Below are 17,843 nucleotides of genomic sequence, written 5' to 3' on the forward strand. Positions count from 1 at the left end.
CGAAGGCGCCCCGTGTTACCATATATGAGGTAAGTTCCATGTTTTCCTCAATAGGAGTTTAAGATCGGTTAAATAGGAGTTCAGTCTCTCACAGATGTCATCAGGGAAGGTACCTGACGCCAGGATCGTGCAATCATCCGTATACGTTCCCCGTATACCTTGGGGAACTCCCTGTTTCACTCTGCGGGGTTTGGACTTCTTGTTCCTGAATTCCACGTACGACTGACGTCCACACATATAGTTGACTATCCAACGTTTCAAGCTTGGTCGGAGGGTTGTCTGCACAATGTCCTCAAACAGCGTGAAGTGCCTGACTGTATCAAAGGCTTTTGATAAGTCAAGCGCCACCATCACTGTTCTATCACACGGCTGTCTCTGGTTGAGTCATTGACAAATATATATGGAGATGGCGTGCAGCGCTGTTGTCGTGCTGTGCTGCTTACGGAATCCATGCTGATGATCAGCAACTTAATAGCTATTCCTGATACTAAGGCTTCAAGGGTCTTTGCTAAGGGCGACAAAAGCGAAATCGGCCTGTACGATTCATTTTTGCTGGCATCCTTGCCTGGCTTCCTTAGCGGGACCACCCTGCCAATTTTCCAGACTTCGGGAACAATGAGTGTAGCTAGCAACAAGTTGAGAACTTTAGTAATATACTCCACTCCCGGATCATCCAGCTGCTTCAGCATTACCATGGAGATTCCATCAGAGCCCAACGCTTTGGATGATTTAGCGTTCCTGATGGCATTCGCAACATCATCCATTGCAAACTGTGGTGGTTCATCCTCGGAAGGAAGAGATCTGATGCGACGTAATACTCTCGGGGTGCTCGACAAACTGTCGATTGAAATAACTTGCGCTCTTCGGGTCAGTCAACGTAACGTCGCCAAATGCGACTGAGGTCCCATCTTCGACGAAGCTCATCACGCTCATTTGTTAATATCGTCACCTCTGCTGGGAAATTTGGTCTTACTTCGCGTATTCGACCAGGAGGTATACGGCTGCAGTAGTGATGATGTCTCGGAACATCCTTTCCGCTACCCGAACATTAGAAGGATTGGGCAGTGATTGGTGAACTCTCTGAAACTCGGCCAATCAGCTTTCCTATGATTGACGAACGTCCGGAGTTAAGAGGTGATGAAATCGGGTGTTCTGCTAATGGAGATAATTATGGTCTGATCCAAGGGAAATGACGGGCTGCCAAGTAACGTCATTTGTCAGACCCGGTGGCACTAGGGTTATGTCTGGCGAACTGTGACACTCTCCTTTAATTCTGGTAGGAGCGTCCTCATTGACCGAGCAAAACGTAGAGCTATCAATCTGCTCAGCCAGCGCTGTACCCCTCTGGTCGTTTCCGAGGGCCGAATGCCACATATCATGATGCGCATTAAAGTCCCCCAAAACCAGACGATTATGACCTTCCAAGCTGAATGTATACGTTCAGCAACTCTATCACGGCGGTTCCACACCTGACTGCTACCCCAATACATTCCATGTACGGGTCATTAGAGTCAGGCTCAAGCGAGATAGGTCTGTATTGGACAGACTGGTGCAATAAGAAAGCTAATACCCCACCTCCACTTCTGGTGCGATCCTTCCTAAACACGTTGTAATCATCACAACGTTGTAAGCTACAGTTGTTGAGCTTGGTTTCTTGCATCGCTGCGACCTTAATTTTCTTCCGACTCATGACATCTACTATTTCCTCGATCTTACCTCGGAGTCCATTGCAATTAAATTGCAAAAAGGATGCATTTTCTGGGATTGGGACAACAACAGCTGGTGTTAAAGGCTGTGTGTGCTGTTGCTGTCGAGAGGACTACGGGGGAGTTTCATAATCAGACGACGAGGGAGTTTCGTAATCCGATGACGACTTACTGGGGACTGTATACATACATTTTTGTAGGATTCGTTTTCTGGCCACAGGTATGAACTGGTAAAAAATTCTCATCGATTGGACAATAAATGTGGCCTTTAGAGCAATTTCGTAAAAATTCACCTTTGAGCCCCATACAAATTGCTATGGATACTTTGATGCCCCAGTGGATGTTAACACGACATATTCCAGATGTGCTCAAACTTTGGTAATATTAATATCTAACAAAACTAAACCGCCTAAAAAATCCGAAATCGATTTTTAAAACCACCCTAGTGTGGCACAAGTGCAGTTTTGGAAATATTTGCTTAGTGCAGTTTAAGGGCTGTTTGAGGATCGTTTGCAAATTTTTACCGATATAATTCGATATATAATGTTTTTCGTGGACAAGTCCATGCTTCTCGACATAAGAATCCAAAAGCTCTGAAAAATCCACGTTGGCCAACTAAAGTGCCTGATTGGCATAGTGATTGATATTGGTCCAACCTTTGCGCATTCTAATATTTCTTGCAAACTTAAATCATGTTCGAATATGAACTATATGGTCCACTACTACACGAAATTTCAAAAATGTTCGCAAATGTGCAGTGTAGAGATATGTCATTGATCGTTTTGAAAATTTTCATTTTACATATGATGACTAACTCTTAAAGAGGGTCCTCGATTTGTTCTAATATTTTCACATGGTAATCGTTCCTCCAAACGTACGTCCAAATCGAAAATGGGCCATATTGGTCCAATTCATCCGATGTTACCCCTCACAAAAGGTCAACGTTGGGAACAGTTTGAGCAAAAGTTCACACATTCCTGCTACAGGAAAAATAACTTTGAGAAAAAGTCAACAAGTCATCACCCTAATATACACTCGTTAGCATAAAGGCTGAAATCATAAACAATCTGTACAATTTCCTTAATGAACTACATAAGTAAATAAAGAAACCTTCTTCATTGCCGATATTGGTCATGGTCGATATTGGTTCTAGATGTACTTCCAATATCATACATACCAACCCACTGTGCCAACCGTCAATAATTACTTTCGTAAGCTTATCAGGTTGTCAGTTTATGTCCAATTGAGTTACAACAGCTATCGCAGCGATTGTTGATTGTTTACTCAGATTGAAGTTATGATTTATGTTAATTGATTTGCATAAATTATGATTTCAATTTGTGTTCTGAATAAATTTCAGTCAATAACAGGTTTAAGAATTTCATTGGATTACTTTTGGATAAATTAAAAATAGAACACATTGAAATTAAGATTATACAATGTTAATTATTGTATACGAAATCGCATAAAAATCTTTTCTGAATTGTCTTAAGAATCAAAATTGAAAAGTGTTTGAAGAAAGATCTATTTCATCACATATATTTTTCTTTGAAAAATAATTCCGTTTAAATTTTAAAACAAAAAGTTGTTTGAAATGGGAGGTAGTTAACATTGTTTAGCTTTCTATTTTTTTTTTTTTCAATAAGTATGATTGGCGAATTCATTGGAATGAGAATATTAATGAATAGTACGGTACTCGTACTCGCAATAAGAGAATCTTGGTGCTAATACCAGTAATTTCAATTGTGCTTTCATAAAATACTTTTTGTGTAAGCTTCGGTGTTATCGTGCTGCAAAAGTCGCTTTTATATCGAAAATCGTGGGTTTTATAATCCGACAATACAACATCACATCTTTCATGACTTTACTTTCTCTGGATATTTTAACCATGTAAGACTTCTATGTTTGGCACACCTTTTTGAACTAGTCATTGAGCTGAAAAGAAGACTTGAATAGGGCGCTCTGAATTAAAAATATCTGTCCTGTCTGACACATGACACATGGCTGGTTAGATGACGAGTCATTCAAGTCTTAATGAAATAATCACTTGTCTTTGGCAATTTTTTTTTTGAGAAATTTAAGACATAACAAAACAGATGAATTATGTTGTATATTTATTTTTTGAGATTCATTCAATACTTTAATTGTAGCAGTACTCGTATTTGAGAAAAATTAAACTGCCTTTTTCTGTAATTATAAAAAGTAAAAATTAAAAAAAGTAAAATGCGTTTTAACAAATTTTATACAAAAATAAACTAAGAACTAACAATAGCTACTAACTATAGCCAAGTATGGAGCGGATAAGTTGAATTGAAGATAAAGCTTTAATTTTGGCTGGCTGTAGTAGATGTCGAAATTGTAGAGTTTACGATTTTTAATTGAAAAGCTTAGACAAAGCATAAGCCAAGAGACCCAAGAAAGGAGCAGAAACAGCAGCAATGCTTACAGCTGAGTTACGGCTGGCACAGATTTTGGGCTTGGGTTGAGAAATGTAACCGCAGAGAACGCCAACAAAATCGCTTTGGGCACGGTCATTGACTTTGGCATCGTATTGCTAAAAAAGTGAAACGAACGAATTTAATTTAGTTGTTTGGATGTTAAATGCAATTGCACTAATCATTTGTACCAACCTGCTTGAAAACCACAACGGGCACACTCTTCAATGGATTCATAAAGTGATTTGTGGTCTCGCCATGCTTCATCAACAAATGGCTGCCTTCAGTGTTATTGGCACATGTTTGAATATTTTCCCAAGTGTTAATGTGATTGTCACGAGCGCACTTAGCTCCGGGATAAACATTGTCGGGGAAGTTCTTGCCGATTTTCATCATGCAATTAATAAAGTCCAAAGTAAGAGATTCACGTGTGAACTCAACCTGGTAGGAGTTGGCTTGAATGTGTTCAATGGCACAGGAATGCACCTTGTTGCCATAGCATTCATTTGGGCCATGGTGGCAAGTGAACATAACATCTGAACCTTGTGTGGAGTACTGAAAGCAGAAAACAAATGCAGTTCTAATTATTCCCACTTGGACTTCCAATTGCATCCTCCTTCCATACATACCTGTGATTTGCCGAATGGTACCCATGTAATATCAACATGGTCTTTCAGTTCTCCTTTAACGGCTGGATAAATTTGTTCAGTGATAAGCTTGGCACTATCTGGACACAGCGATTCATAGTACACAGTAATGGGCACCTGTAAAAAAAGGAAGAAAGAAAGCAAAAACAAACACAATGAGGAATCTTGTTGTAAACAATGCTGTCATAATAATGGTGGTGCAATTCGATTATCTAGTCTATTTCGTGAGTGAGTGAGTGTGCTGTCGTGTTACCCTGTTGCTAGAACTGCAATGTTATTTGTGTGTGTTTTGTAAAATTGTAGTCAGTGAAAGTCGTTTGTGTTGGGCGAATAAGCATACTTCCGTTTCCTCTTTATATGTTTTGTCGAAGTACAAGAATGTATTTGTTATTCTATAAAAGCATTCATTTCAAAGTAAATATCATAATTTAAGTAAATAAAATGGATATTGTGAAACAAATATTATTAATAATAGTACTAAGGAAACAGTGGAAACAATGATGGTGTAATATGATGACATTTCAACGAATAATTTAACGTAGATAGTCCGGAATTACAGTATAATTACATTATAAAGTCTGGATTTACAGTAGGTAATTTCCCTTGTCTCCCACTCGAATCAACTGACAATTGTCGTAAGAAAATTCCGTAAATATGGTCAAATAGAAGAGATGAATACAAATCACATATTATTAGAATTTTCACTCATTTAAATCACTAAAGTTGTTAATCTGTCATTTGTTCCCGCTATTGAAGTCAGGCAAGGATGCCAGCAAATTCTTCCCTCCACATATTTGCTGTACAACTGCAAAATCTTTTCAGTGTAACCACAAAAAAAAAAAAAAAATAAACGGCATCAACCTGCTTGCATGACATTCAGTACAAGACTGAAGTAAAAAAAATCAAAACATTTGCTCTCTTAGTTTGCGTTCGGGTCGCATGTGTGTGATTTGCCGAAAAACTTCGTAACCTTAACAATACTAACGAACGGGTTCGATCTAGAGACGCATAATTTCATGCAATTTTTTCAATGAAATCACTCTAGTGAGGAAAGGGTACAGGAATGTCAAGTTGTAAAAAAATCATAACCCTAGTATACATACATATGTATGTCGCGAGTTCATATAAACGTTGGCCAGAAATAGAAGCAGTTGGCGTAGTTAGATGAATTTTGGTACAGGTACTTATTGTTACTTATTGTTGATTGACAATGTCGAGGGCAAAAAAATTGGGAAGGTCTGTCCAAGTTTTGGTATAGCCCCCATATAACTGTACTTCCTAATTTTCGATATTTTATCGGCCAAATAGGCTGAATTTTGGAAAAAAAATCTAATAAAAATTATGGGCATAGGTCCACGTTTTAATATGGACCCCATATAACAGTATCTCACGATTTTCCGTATTTTGGAGATGTTAAGGTTTCCTAGTGGAGATATATAGCACCCATAGAACGACACCGCCCGATTATCGGTATTTTGAAGGTTTTAGCCACATTATCCATCCGAAATGACTAAAAATCGGTGTTCAGTCTTCATATATTTTTGTGGGCTTATTAAATACACAACATTTTGTATTTAAATAAGAGAATTTTCCTTAAAAGGTGTTTTGGCCGATTAATGGTCAAAAACGGTCCTTTTTGTTAAAAATCTAAATTTCGATTATTTTTTTAAAAAATTGATATTGATATATTTATCTGGTTTAAAGACAAGGTTATTCGGTACATAGTAAGCCCACAAAAAATATATCATGATCGGTCCATTCGTTTTCGAACTTTTCTTGCGGTGTTAAAAAGGGGGTAACCCTTTAATGAGTTGGCCATGGAAAGTGATAAATAACATTCGTCTGCAAACCTCTGCAACCTCACTTTTATACATTTGAAGTAATCACAATAAAATTGTTTTTAACCAGACAGACCTAATGTTGTTAATTTGGGAAAATATGAAAAAATGCACATTGCCAACAATTATCGGATTTGAACCCTTAGATGGACAAAACTACTTCACGTATCAATTCAAAAATTCAAAATCCTTCTAATTGGAATATTTTCTATCGACTCCCGTCATTATATTTGTAATCCGAGGTACTTGGTTTTAACCAGTTTTGGCTGCTGTCGTAATGCTGTGTGTCGTTAAATACCGAAGATATAAGCAAACAAAAATTTGCTGTATTCGATAATTGCCGGTAATGTGAGGTGCGATTATGAAACTCATTTTTACGAAGAGAATCGATAAAATTAAAATGTCTATAATTTCGGTATAGTTATTAGCTCTAGCGATTTAGCAATGTCCGTCAGTCTGTCCGTCTGTCTGGCTGGCTGGTGCGCACGATAACTCTCAAACGGATAAGCCGATTCGGTTAAAATTTTGGCTTTCGTAATATTTTGTCCAAACTTAGTTTAAGTTCGAAGATGGGCCATATCGGTCTATTCCTTCAGGTACCTCCCCCACAAAAATTCGAAAATGTTCGGAAAATTTGTGCGCACGATAATTCTTGAAGGGAATAACCAATTTGGTTATTTGCACATCGTGAAATGTGTACCATACTTAGTTAAGGTTTCAATATGGACTCAATCGGTCCACTCCTTCGAGTACCTCCCACACAAAATTTCGGAAAGCTTCAGTTTAGGGCCTGCTCTCGAATCGCTTTGATTTTTGTTGTAGCAACTTATATTCACTGCCCTAATACGACGGTACAAGTTTCATTAGGGGCAAGTCCATACTTCCTGAGAAAATAGCCTGAAACGTGCAAAAAAACCCTATGACACCGTGTGTAGTGGTTGGAGCGTAAGATAACTCTCGAACGGATCTGCCGTTTCGATCCAAAATGTGGCCTTCGTAATATTTTGTGCAAACTTAGTTTAAGTTCGAAGATAAGCCATATCGGCCCACTCCTTCAGGTACCTCCCCCACAAAAGTTCAAAAATGTTCGGAAAAATTGTGCGTACGATAACTCTTGATGGAGTGACAGATTTGGTCCACACTTTACACATCCTAATATATCTACCAGGTATAGATCAGGTTCGAATATGGACTATATTTGTCCACTCCTTCGGGTACCTTCCACACACTCTTTTGGATAAATTCACTTTAAGACCTACGGATCAATTACGACAGTAAATTTTTTTTAAGGGCAAGTCCATACTGCTTGATAAAAAAAGCCCGAAAGTTGTAAAAACCCCCTATGGCACCATATGTAGTGACTGGAGAGCTAGAACCGAATACTGCGTTCGGCCACACTTTGAATATCGTAATATTTCTTCGAATATTAGATGAAATTCGAAGGTGGAAGGAGTGGACCTTCCGATACCTCTCCCACAAAAGTTCGAAAATATTCAATAAAATGGTACTCTAAATATTGTCGAAACTCAGTTAAAAAAGCCCTATCTATCGATATGCCCGCAATTTTTTGCTCTTTAATCCTATCCATATTGTTTTGAAAACGTAAGTTTTTTTTTTAAAAAAAGTATCGCACTACTTGCCGGTCTTGTAGAGAACACAACATGTGAAGTAATACAAAACGCTTATGAGTGGTCGGTTGTAATACAATTGGTGTTGCTTCTGTATTATGCGATAAACAATTCTATGCTGGTTAAAAATCGTTTTTGGTTGACCCTTAATCAATTTGAAAAGACCTTTAATTGACCCAATAAATGTAACAACTATTTTTTTACTTCAATGAAATAAATTACGACGACCCTTCGTGCCTTGCAGTCAATCATCATACCACTGTGTGTTGTGTACTCTATGTGTCGCTTATGAGTTACAATTTCCATTCGTCTTAATAATTGAAATTTCTATAGAAATTCTAATTAGCTGCACAACGTTAATGAATTTTATACTCAAACTGCAACTGTAGTAAGCGAAAGTATTCATACACACACACAAACTTATGTACATACATACATATCTATGCATTGCTAAATATAAGATGAGTCTTCAAACCAGGTACTATGTAAAACGTGATTTTATGTCATGACATTTGGGCTTTAATTTATAGTTTTTTTGAGATTTGGTTAGGAAATGCTAATTTTGCTTAATCGTTTCGACACTATCACCAATAAATTGATATTGACACGATATTTCGTATCAATACAACTTTGTGTTTTGTTTAAATCAGTGTTTGCGTGATCAACAATGTTGTTTGTTGAATATTTAAAAATATTTATACATAGGTATTCAAATAAAAGATTTTTTGATATATATTAAAATACTATGAACTATTATTGATAGTTCAAAGTAAAAAAACTTGAAAATGCATTGTTGGCGGCAGGCAGTTGTGCCAAATTCATGTATTTACATAGACTGCGCAAAGGGTGGTCAAATGATAATTTCTGCGTTGCGAAAATTGCATGGTTTTGTTATTGCTCCCCCTTTGCAATTATATGCAACAATGACAATAAATGTAAACATTAACAATAAGTGGAGATTTCAATGATGCATTGGATAACAAACAACAACCTAACTAACAATATTTTCAGTAATAATATTGATACAATTTCAAGAGTAAACAAATACGTTATTTTATTTGCATTTTATACGATGAGATTTAGATTCTGATTCTAAACGAATTTTTTTTTAATTGCGTCCATTACTGAAGACTTGTAATGGAAATTTAAAGTGAAGTTCAAATGACTTAACCGATCGTTTGGAGGCTTTAAAGCTCACTACTTTATCAATCTTCAATTAAGTGAATCATATGATGATGCTCACCGAGCTATGACTACTTTCAAATTGGAAAATAAAATAATTTTGTTTACCGGTTTTAACACAAGTGTTTCTTAAACAAAAAAAAAAAAACTTGAGAACTTTTTAGTATGCATATGAAGTTCAAGAAAACAAACTCAATAAAATAAATAAAATACAATTAAAACAGTAAATAATTACAAGCCACACGACGAAGTGCATAAAAACAATTGATTTTGTTTTTGCTTTACTCCGTGATGTGTATTTCTTTGTATTTGATCACATCCGTTTCACTTATCATTGCCCCTTTCATCTCTTCATTTAACCTATCTTCTGATGGGTTGGTTAGATCATCAGCGATCAAATTCTAAGGCATATACATATACACTTTCTTCCCTTTAGCTTCCATGTCATTAAGTCAAATTAATTAAAAAAGATTCAAAGAAATGTTAGCAAACTAAAAAACGTAATATAATATTGGCATTTAATGACGGAATTTGTATTGGGTCAAAATAAAACAAGTAAAAAAGTATCAGTCGGCTTTGCCGACAGAGATATAGCCACAGCCTATATGAATCGAAACATCCATCTACTTACAGAATTTTGTGGCTCTTTTTGGACATTTGAACTTGCCGACAAAAATGTGGTTTAGGATTAAAGTTCAAAATTTTGCGGATGAGGTACTTGAAGGGGGACCACAGCGGGACCACAACAAACAGCATCGGTATACATATCCCAAGGATCTTCGAACAGACCCTAAACTGCTCTTAGACATAAACGTTGAACTTTTGGAGAGGACCGATATGGACCATTTTAAAATTTAAACTAAATGTGGCAAAATATTAGGAGATCAAAAGTTTGGACCAAATTGGTTGCCCGGTTCAAGATATATCGTGCATACAATTTGAGTGACATTTTTTTAAATATTGGGGGAAATACCTATATTGCCCATCTTCGAACTGAAATTAAGTTTGGACAAAATATGACGAAGACCAACTTTTGGACCAAATCGGTTGATCCGTTCGTGAGTTGTATTGCCCTCCAACCACTAAACACGGTGTCATAGGGTTTTTTTTGCTCCGTTCCGGCTATTTTCTCAAGAAGTATGGACTTGCCCCTGAAAAAAACTCTTGCCGACGTAAAGGAGGCAGCGTATGCAAGTTGCTTCAACAGAAATCAAAGTGATTCGAGAGCGGGCCTTAAAGTGAACTTATCCGAAATTTTGTGTGGGAGGTACCCGAAGGTAGACTTGGGCAATCTAGTTCCCGGAGCGGATCGATCTTTCTAGTTCCTTTTCCCAAAAGGTACTAGTTCCTTAAAATAGTTCCATAGTTCCAAATAGTTCTGAGATCGATACTGTTCAACGAATCTTTCTCTTTCATTGTTCTTTTCATTCCAAATAGTTCCGAGACCGAAATAGTTCAACTAAGATTTCTCTTTCATCGTTCTTTTCGTTCCAAATCGATGATGAACGCTAAGAGAGTATTTGTATGGGGAATCGTACGAAAAAGTAAAGGCGAGTAGTGCTCATCTTGTTCATCTATGTTCCAAATAGTTCCGAGAGTTCCAAATAGTTCAACGTATCTTTCTCTTTCGTCGCTCTTTTTGTTTCCTTCGTTCCAAATAGTTCCGAAACCGAAATGTTTTCATTGTTTGGTGGATGAATTGACATAAACGGTCTGTTCCTTTACTTTTAAAAATGGTAACAGTGGTAAAAAATGGTAAAAGTGGTGAACTGCTCTCATATAAATAGTATGCTTTTTAAAGTAACACTTTGCGGGTAAAAAGTGGCAAAAACTGGTAACCTCAGGCACGTAGAGGAACACGACTAAATATAATGAAATTGCAGCGAACAACAACGAAAGATCGACGTAGGCGTTAAATTGAAGCAACGAGAAACACGAAAGGAACTATATGAACTAAAGGAACTATATAAACCCAAGAGCTGGATATAGTTCCAATAGTTTCTTGTCCGGAATAGTTCCTTGGAACTAGTTTGTTTCGGAACTACAGAACTCTACCCGAAGGAGTAGACAAACATAATCCATATTCGAACCTGATCTATATCTGGTAGACATATTAGGATGTGTAAAGTATGGACTAAATCGTGCGCACAATTTTTCCGAACATTTTTGAACTTTTGTTGGGGAGGTACCTGAAGGAGTGGACCGATATAGCTTATCATCGAACTTAAATTAAGTTTGGACAACATATTACGAAGGCCCAATTTTGGACCGAGTCGACAGATCCTTTCGAGAGTTATTTTGCGCTCCAACCACTACAGACGGTGTCATGGGTTTTTTTTGCACCTTTCAGGCTATTTTCTCTGGAAGTATGGACTTGCCCCTGATGAAACGTGTACCGTCGTATGGAGGGCAGTGAATACAAGTTGCTACAGCAAAAATCAAAGCGATTCGAGAGCAGGTCCTAAACTGCACTTTTCCAAAGGAGTGGACCGATTGAGTCCATATTGAAACCTCATCTATATCTGGTAGAAATTTCACGATGTGCAAAGTATGGTCCAAATCGGTTATTTTTTATGTTAGAACATATTTTCTATGGGTGGAGAGAGGATTTTTGTCAAAGAGAGTAACAACACGACTCTCGCGGATGTGGAATGCTGTCTTATAACAAAGAGCTGTGTATGGTGTAATAGGAGATGCAGAAGCTTTGGCCAAACACGTGTGCTTCGTGCTTTGATGTTGTTAACCAACGTAGCAAGCGAAGAGGAAAAGAAAAAAATTAATTATGTTGTTCTTTTTTTCAGTTGTCTGAATAACATCGTTGAGTAAAGACGGTAATGTGAGTGAATAAATCAGTGTTTTGTGTTTTCCTAAAGAAATTGTGCTTTTTAGTAAATTAAATGCCCAATACATTTTATAATTGGACATTTTATAATTGAATCAAAAAGGTGAATGGAAATATTTTATTGGACAAGGAATAACGTGCATTTAATATTGGTAATTACATCAATACATTTTTCATATACATACATACATAAGTATGTTTGAAATATGGATGTACCTATTTATTACATTTATAATCATTTACTTCCAGATGCTGATTTCCCACTGATGATTTTAACTTTGAGGAAAATGTGTTTTATTTCACAACTAAGGAGAAGCGTTCATCGATGTTTCTATATATTTATTTCTTTTTAAAAGAGTAAGTTTTTATAAATTATTCCTTTCCGTTTTTCTTTTTTTAAAGTCTGTTATGAATTTCTTTGGAATTTTGTATGTACCTACTCGTATGTGTCTGTTGTTGCTTATTCCCATTGGGAAATTGAATCTGCGATGACCATTTCATCAACGAAAATTTTCAAAATTGTCTTTAAACAAGACGGTGTCACCAAATTTGTCACTCTTCCATGTGCGATGCGTGACATTCTGAACGAATATGTCTTGCAATGTGCCTTGGTACAAGTTAATGTTCATTCTATCGTCCATTAAGGCAACTTCGCTTACCTTGTCGCTCAACTTATCGTGCACGAGTTTTGCGACATTTGTGTGAAAATGTCGTCGATGATCGCAAACGCCTGTCGTCGAGCCGTCTTCAATGGATTGGAGACAACTTTGAAGACACATAGCAGACAACTTCCAACTGGGTTTCCATGCATTTCAATAAACAACCACAATTATTTATAAATGTGTGTGTATATGTTACAGATATCCAGTGAGCGTTTATTGAGAGCAAGTGAGCATACATTTCAATGTGTTTTACATTGAAATTTACGCTCCCTTGCTCTCAGTAAGCGCCCACTGGTGCATGTGTTTGTTTTTTTGTGGCTTTTGGGTTTGTATTTGTTTGCAACCAAACATATTTCTTTGTACAAAAAACATATAATTTGTTTGCACCAAAGCATATAATTTGTTTGCACCCAAACATATATTTGTTTGCAGGACCCAAACATATGTTATGTTTGGGACTGCTTGCAAACAAATATATGTTCGCTGCAAAATATGTTTGGGACATAGGTTAGAGAGGCTTTTTTTCTGTGTGCACGTTATGGTATAGGCCCCATTTAAGCGGTATTTTGAAAATTTTAGTTGTATTTCTAGATCGAACTTGCTGTATTTTGAAATTTGAAGCTTCAATTGCGCACAACAGTTCTCCATCAAAAGTTGTCAATATAGGTCCATGTTTTGGTATAGGCCCGTATAGGGGTACCTCCCGATTTCCGGTAATTCAAGGGTTTTGGCAACGTTTTTGACGAAACTACCAGTAATTTGACATTTGAGGTTCTCTCCAGTCACGAAACTTCCTAACCAAAAATTGTAAACTTAGGTCCATGTTTTGGTATAGGCCCCATATAACGATGCCTCCCGATTTTCGGTATTTTGCGGAGTTTAGCTACATTGTTTGACAAAACTACCCGTAATTTGATCTTAAGTAGCATCAATAATCTCGGCCAATGCGCACCAGTGTCGAAACTGCCCCAGGATACCCTATACTGGTTAGCCTAATGCCTGAGGGTATAAAAAGAATCTGGCGACGGAAAATTCAAAGTATATGTCCCAATTTACATTAGGCGAGTTTACTTGCGGCAATTGTCAGTTTGTAGGTGAGAGAGGGTGCTGAGAAGCAAAGGTTTACCATATGCCTCACCTCTCTCTCCTACAAAATGACAATTGCCGCAAGTAAACTCGCCCAATGTAAATTGGGACTACCTCTCGTTTATCGATGGAAATGTTACTGTTTTATCGTTTAGTACAATTAAACATAAAATTGGGGACTGTGGCATCATTTTTCGGTGTGGATAAAATTTAGTCATAAAAAATAGGTCTGTTCGTTAACCCAAAAGTTTGAATAAATTTGTACAAAATTTTACAAAATGCTGTTCGATAACAAACTTGCTCAATAAAAGAGAAATGAGAAGTAGTTGCAAATACTTGCCAATACTTTTTACATGCGAAGTTATCGAACAGGCTTAATATCTTGATTCAAAATTTTAGTCGATTTCCTCTAATGTTTCTATATTTTAACTGTGAGGTGACTGATTACTTTATAAAGGTCCTTTGTGTTATTTGATCCAGCTCAGCTTCTTGGTCCACATTCTCTCTTGTCGTTGTGAGCTGAGTGCTTTGTTGTGAGAAGAAAATCGTTACTTTAGTCACTAATTATATCTAAAAACTCGATTTTCAAGGGTCTTCCAAAGTTCTGAAATAACAAATCGCTCATTTATTCAAAGAGTGACACATCTCAAAAAATCCAATTTCAAGAAAAACGCGTTTTAAGTAGGCGATTGAAATTTGACTTCCCAACTTAAAAATATTATTACACAAAAACTAAAATCACTACTTGGACCATATTTTGCAGACAGATAGCTAGATATCAGTGCTAAATTTCTGCGCAAGGTCAATCATGATTTGAAGTGTTTTTGTGATTCATAACCTCGAAAAACTTGTGTTTTGAATTATTGGCAACTCGTAGTAAATGAGCTGTAACTCGTCGAGTTTTAGAAATATCAGCATGAAAATTTGACACAAGATAAAGTAGAAGTCGTAGAAAAAATAGAAATTGCTAACTCAGAATACGCATTTTTTGAGTTATGGCACTCTTTGAGTTCCGTCTTGTGAACAAAATCCCCATTGTTTATAGCGCAATGATTTGTCTATGCTTAGCGCCAAGAATATTTTTGCCAGAAACTTAAAATTTTATATGAAAATTACATTTTTGAGACTTTTTAATCATGTAAAAAAATGACGATTCTCAAGTTATCCCATATACAAGTTTTTACTTCAAAACATTTTGAGACTGTTCTGCGGCTATAACCTTCCTTAATTTTGATCTCCCAAAACGTTCGATCATCATTAAAAACACGATTCGTTAAAAACAAGCCTTTTGACCAAGTTAGATATACAGATCACATGAACGATTAAAAAGTTTGAATAATATTCGATAGTATTGGTTTTGAATACTAATGAAGATGGCCGGCTACTAACGTCCCAAACAAATACGACGTAAATATTTTTACTATATCGAAAATTTACGAGTTGCTTAACCTTGAATAGAAAAAATATCAAAACATTTGTCACTTGGTCCGTAGATTGATTATTTACTCGTCGAAACGTACATTTGTATTTTCATTTTCCATACCGGGTTTTCGTTGATGTAATCATTGTAATGCAATAGAATTACGAAAACACAAACCTTTTTATGGAAAACCGGTTGTGCATTTTCCACTTATACCGCCAAGAAAACGTACAGTTTTTACTTTTTCTTATTCGTAAGAAAGAAATTTTCCATTTACTTTGCCGTTGGGCATGGAAAAAGAGGTCAACGATCGTGACGACGACTACGACAATGTTACCTGTTGTAGGTACATCAGGCCAAATTATGCGATAAATTGTTTAGGTCATTATGTGAATAACGGCTATTTTAGTTACTGCATTCTACGTCTCCACTCATTGTAATGTTATTTCTCCATTGTTTACCCAGTTATTTTCCATTGAAATTTTCAAAACAAAGACCCGTTTGTTTAACAAGAAAAAATTAACAAAATATCTTGCCTAACTTCTAGTATTTGTTGTTATTTTATGAGAATTTTTTCTTAATTTGTTCTGAAGATCGCAAAAATGTATGTATGTATGTGTTTTTGTTGTTAATTCTGAAGTCATCACCGAACGTTTGCATACAAATTAATTTACGCGTTTAAAATAAAATTACTTACCTTGACTGCACTTGCTGCAGCAATTAAAGCCACAAATAATCCCACAATTTTTTGACTCATGTCTGATGATTTAAATGCCAACTGTGTTTTTTCGTTTGTGAACAAAATTAATTAGAAAGATAAAAAATATTTTAAATTAAAAAGTCTCCACTTTGCTGCTATCCGTTAAGTCTTACCGTTTCACTGCGTTGCTCAAAACCGACTGCTACTGACTTTTTAAGCCGTTGATTTGTTGCCACAAATGAATGGGGGACTTTGTAAACAAAACGCTGGTTGGGTTGGGTTCGTTCATCGACAAAAACCCGTTTCGAGTTGAAAATAAAATTGAGAGTATTATCTCTCTGTAACGAGTATTGGATAAATCAATTCGAGAGAAAGATAAATTCTACACCCCAACAAACTAAACGATCAAGGAAGAAGAAAACAATGAATTGTTAAGTACTTTTTCTTTAAATTTTACTGGAAATTTTACTAAATTGTTCCTACTACAGGCTTCTTATTGACTGGTACGCTGCACAGTGGAAAAATGACAATCTAGCACGCCAAAAAAGAAAAAAATAATGTACGCTAATTTTAAAATTATTGGTGCAGTATTGACCTAAGGTGCCCACAGAATCTAACGGCATTTAAAATAATTTGTTTTATATCATATACATATATTATAATATAAAGTACAAAGTAATTTTATTTTATTATATTTAACATTTCATGAAGACAGGTGAGTTAAAAAATATTTAATATAAGATGTTATTTATTGTAACTCGGATTTTACACTTCAAACATGTGAGATCCGATTTTCTTTCAACTTGTGTACTTTGTTAAAGCTATTTAGTAGGGAGTGTCGCAGGATGGCGCGTACTTTTTTTATTTTATTTTTAGTACATATAGTTCTTAACAAATTTGTAAAGTTCTAACTGTAACAACCTGCAACAAAATATTTTATTATTGTTTTTATTATTTTTTTTATCAAAAATTAGCGAAATTCAAAACGTGAACCTGTGCCGACAATTCTACGTCGGAATATTTTATACTCCCAACGTAGACTAAATGCCAACTTTCAACTAATTCGGTTGGATAACGTGGCTATAACCTTCAAAGTAACCGAAATTGGGGGTACCGTTCTATTGGCTATATACAAACGTGGACCTATACCGAAAATTCTTATAGGAATGTATTGTTACGAATGTAACTGATAGGTGTAAGTTAATTTAGTTTAATTTCCGTTAATTTAAAAATTTGAATTGTAACGTAACGTTTTATTACGCAGTTATTTTATTTAAGCAACAACAACTACCATGTAGAACTCTCTTCATCATTCTAGTCGTTACATTGCCTTTTGTTAATGTTCTTTTGTTTGTTTTGCCAAAATCATGTAATTATCGTTTAGTTTGTTACTTCTTTTCTTGCATTTATTTGTTGTTGTAATTCCGTCATTGATCATCCCCCATGTATGTGAGTCTGGTTGTTCGCTTAGTGCGAATGTGCGTCTGTGTGTTCGTTGTACATATTCGAGGAGTTGCCAGACATTTTCTAGAGGACTCTCGAACAGGGAGACTTTGGGATATAAATACAGGGGAACTGGCAATGACGAGTTAGTTGTGTTTTAAGCTTTGAACTGAACAGATCGGTTAAATCAGAGCTTCGTGCTAACTAGAGACTTGCTGTGTGCTTTGTAATTAAAGTCGGTTCTGAATAAGTGT

The 17,843-nt window shown here is 36.1% G+C and overlaps 1 protein-coding gene across 1 annotated transcript; it reads right to left on the reverse strand.

The window, feature by feature from the left end:
- Positions 1 to 3,800: 3,800 nt before the first annotated feature.
- Positions 3,801 to 16,463, reverse strand: GILT1 (Gamma-interferon-inducible lysosomal thiol reductase 1). The gene is made up of 5 exons (XM_073962840.1): positions 16,320 to 16,463; positions 16,144 to 16,224; positions 4,771 to 4,905; positions 4,337 to 4,696; positions 3,801 to 4,260 (listed from the first exon to the last, which is right to left on the reverse strand). Exons 2-5 carry the CDS (start codon positions 16,201 to 16,203, stop codon positions 4,081 to 4,083), a joined length of 735 nt encoding a protein of 244 aa, XP_073818941.1. The 5' UTR covers positions 16,204 to 16,224; positions 16,320 to 16,463; the 3' UTR covers positions 3,801 to 4,080.
- Positions 16,464 to 17,843: the final 1,380 nt, after the last annotated feature.

This window comes from Musca autumnalis, unplaced genomic scaffold (genome assembly GCF_047663935.1).
Source record: "Musca autumnalis isolate F117 unplaced genomic scaffold, ASM4766393v1 scaffold_1, whole genome shotgun sequence".
Classification (NCBI taxonomy): Eukaryota; Metazoa; Arthropoda; class Insecta; order Diptera; family Muscidae; genus Musca; species Musca autumnalis.

Excerpts from the sequence above, each read along its gene's own strand:
- GILT1 (XM_073962840.1), bottom strand. The coding sequence starts at position 16,203 with ATGAGTCAAAAAATTGTGGGATTATTTGTGGCTTTAATTGCTGCAGCA. Across the intron at positions 4,906-16,143 it reads CTGCAGCAAGTGCAGTCAAG|GTGCCCATTACTGTGTACTA; the intron begins GTAAGTAATTTT and ends CTTTTTTTACAG. Across the intron at positions 4,697-4,770 it reads TACCATTCGGCAAATCACAG|TACTCCACACAAGGTTCAGA; the intron begins GTATGTATGGAA and ends TTCTGCTTTCAG.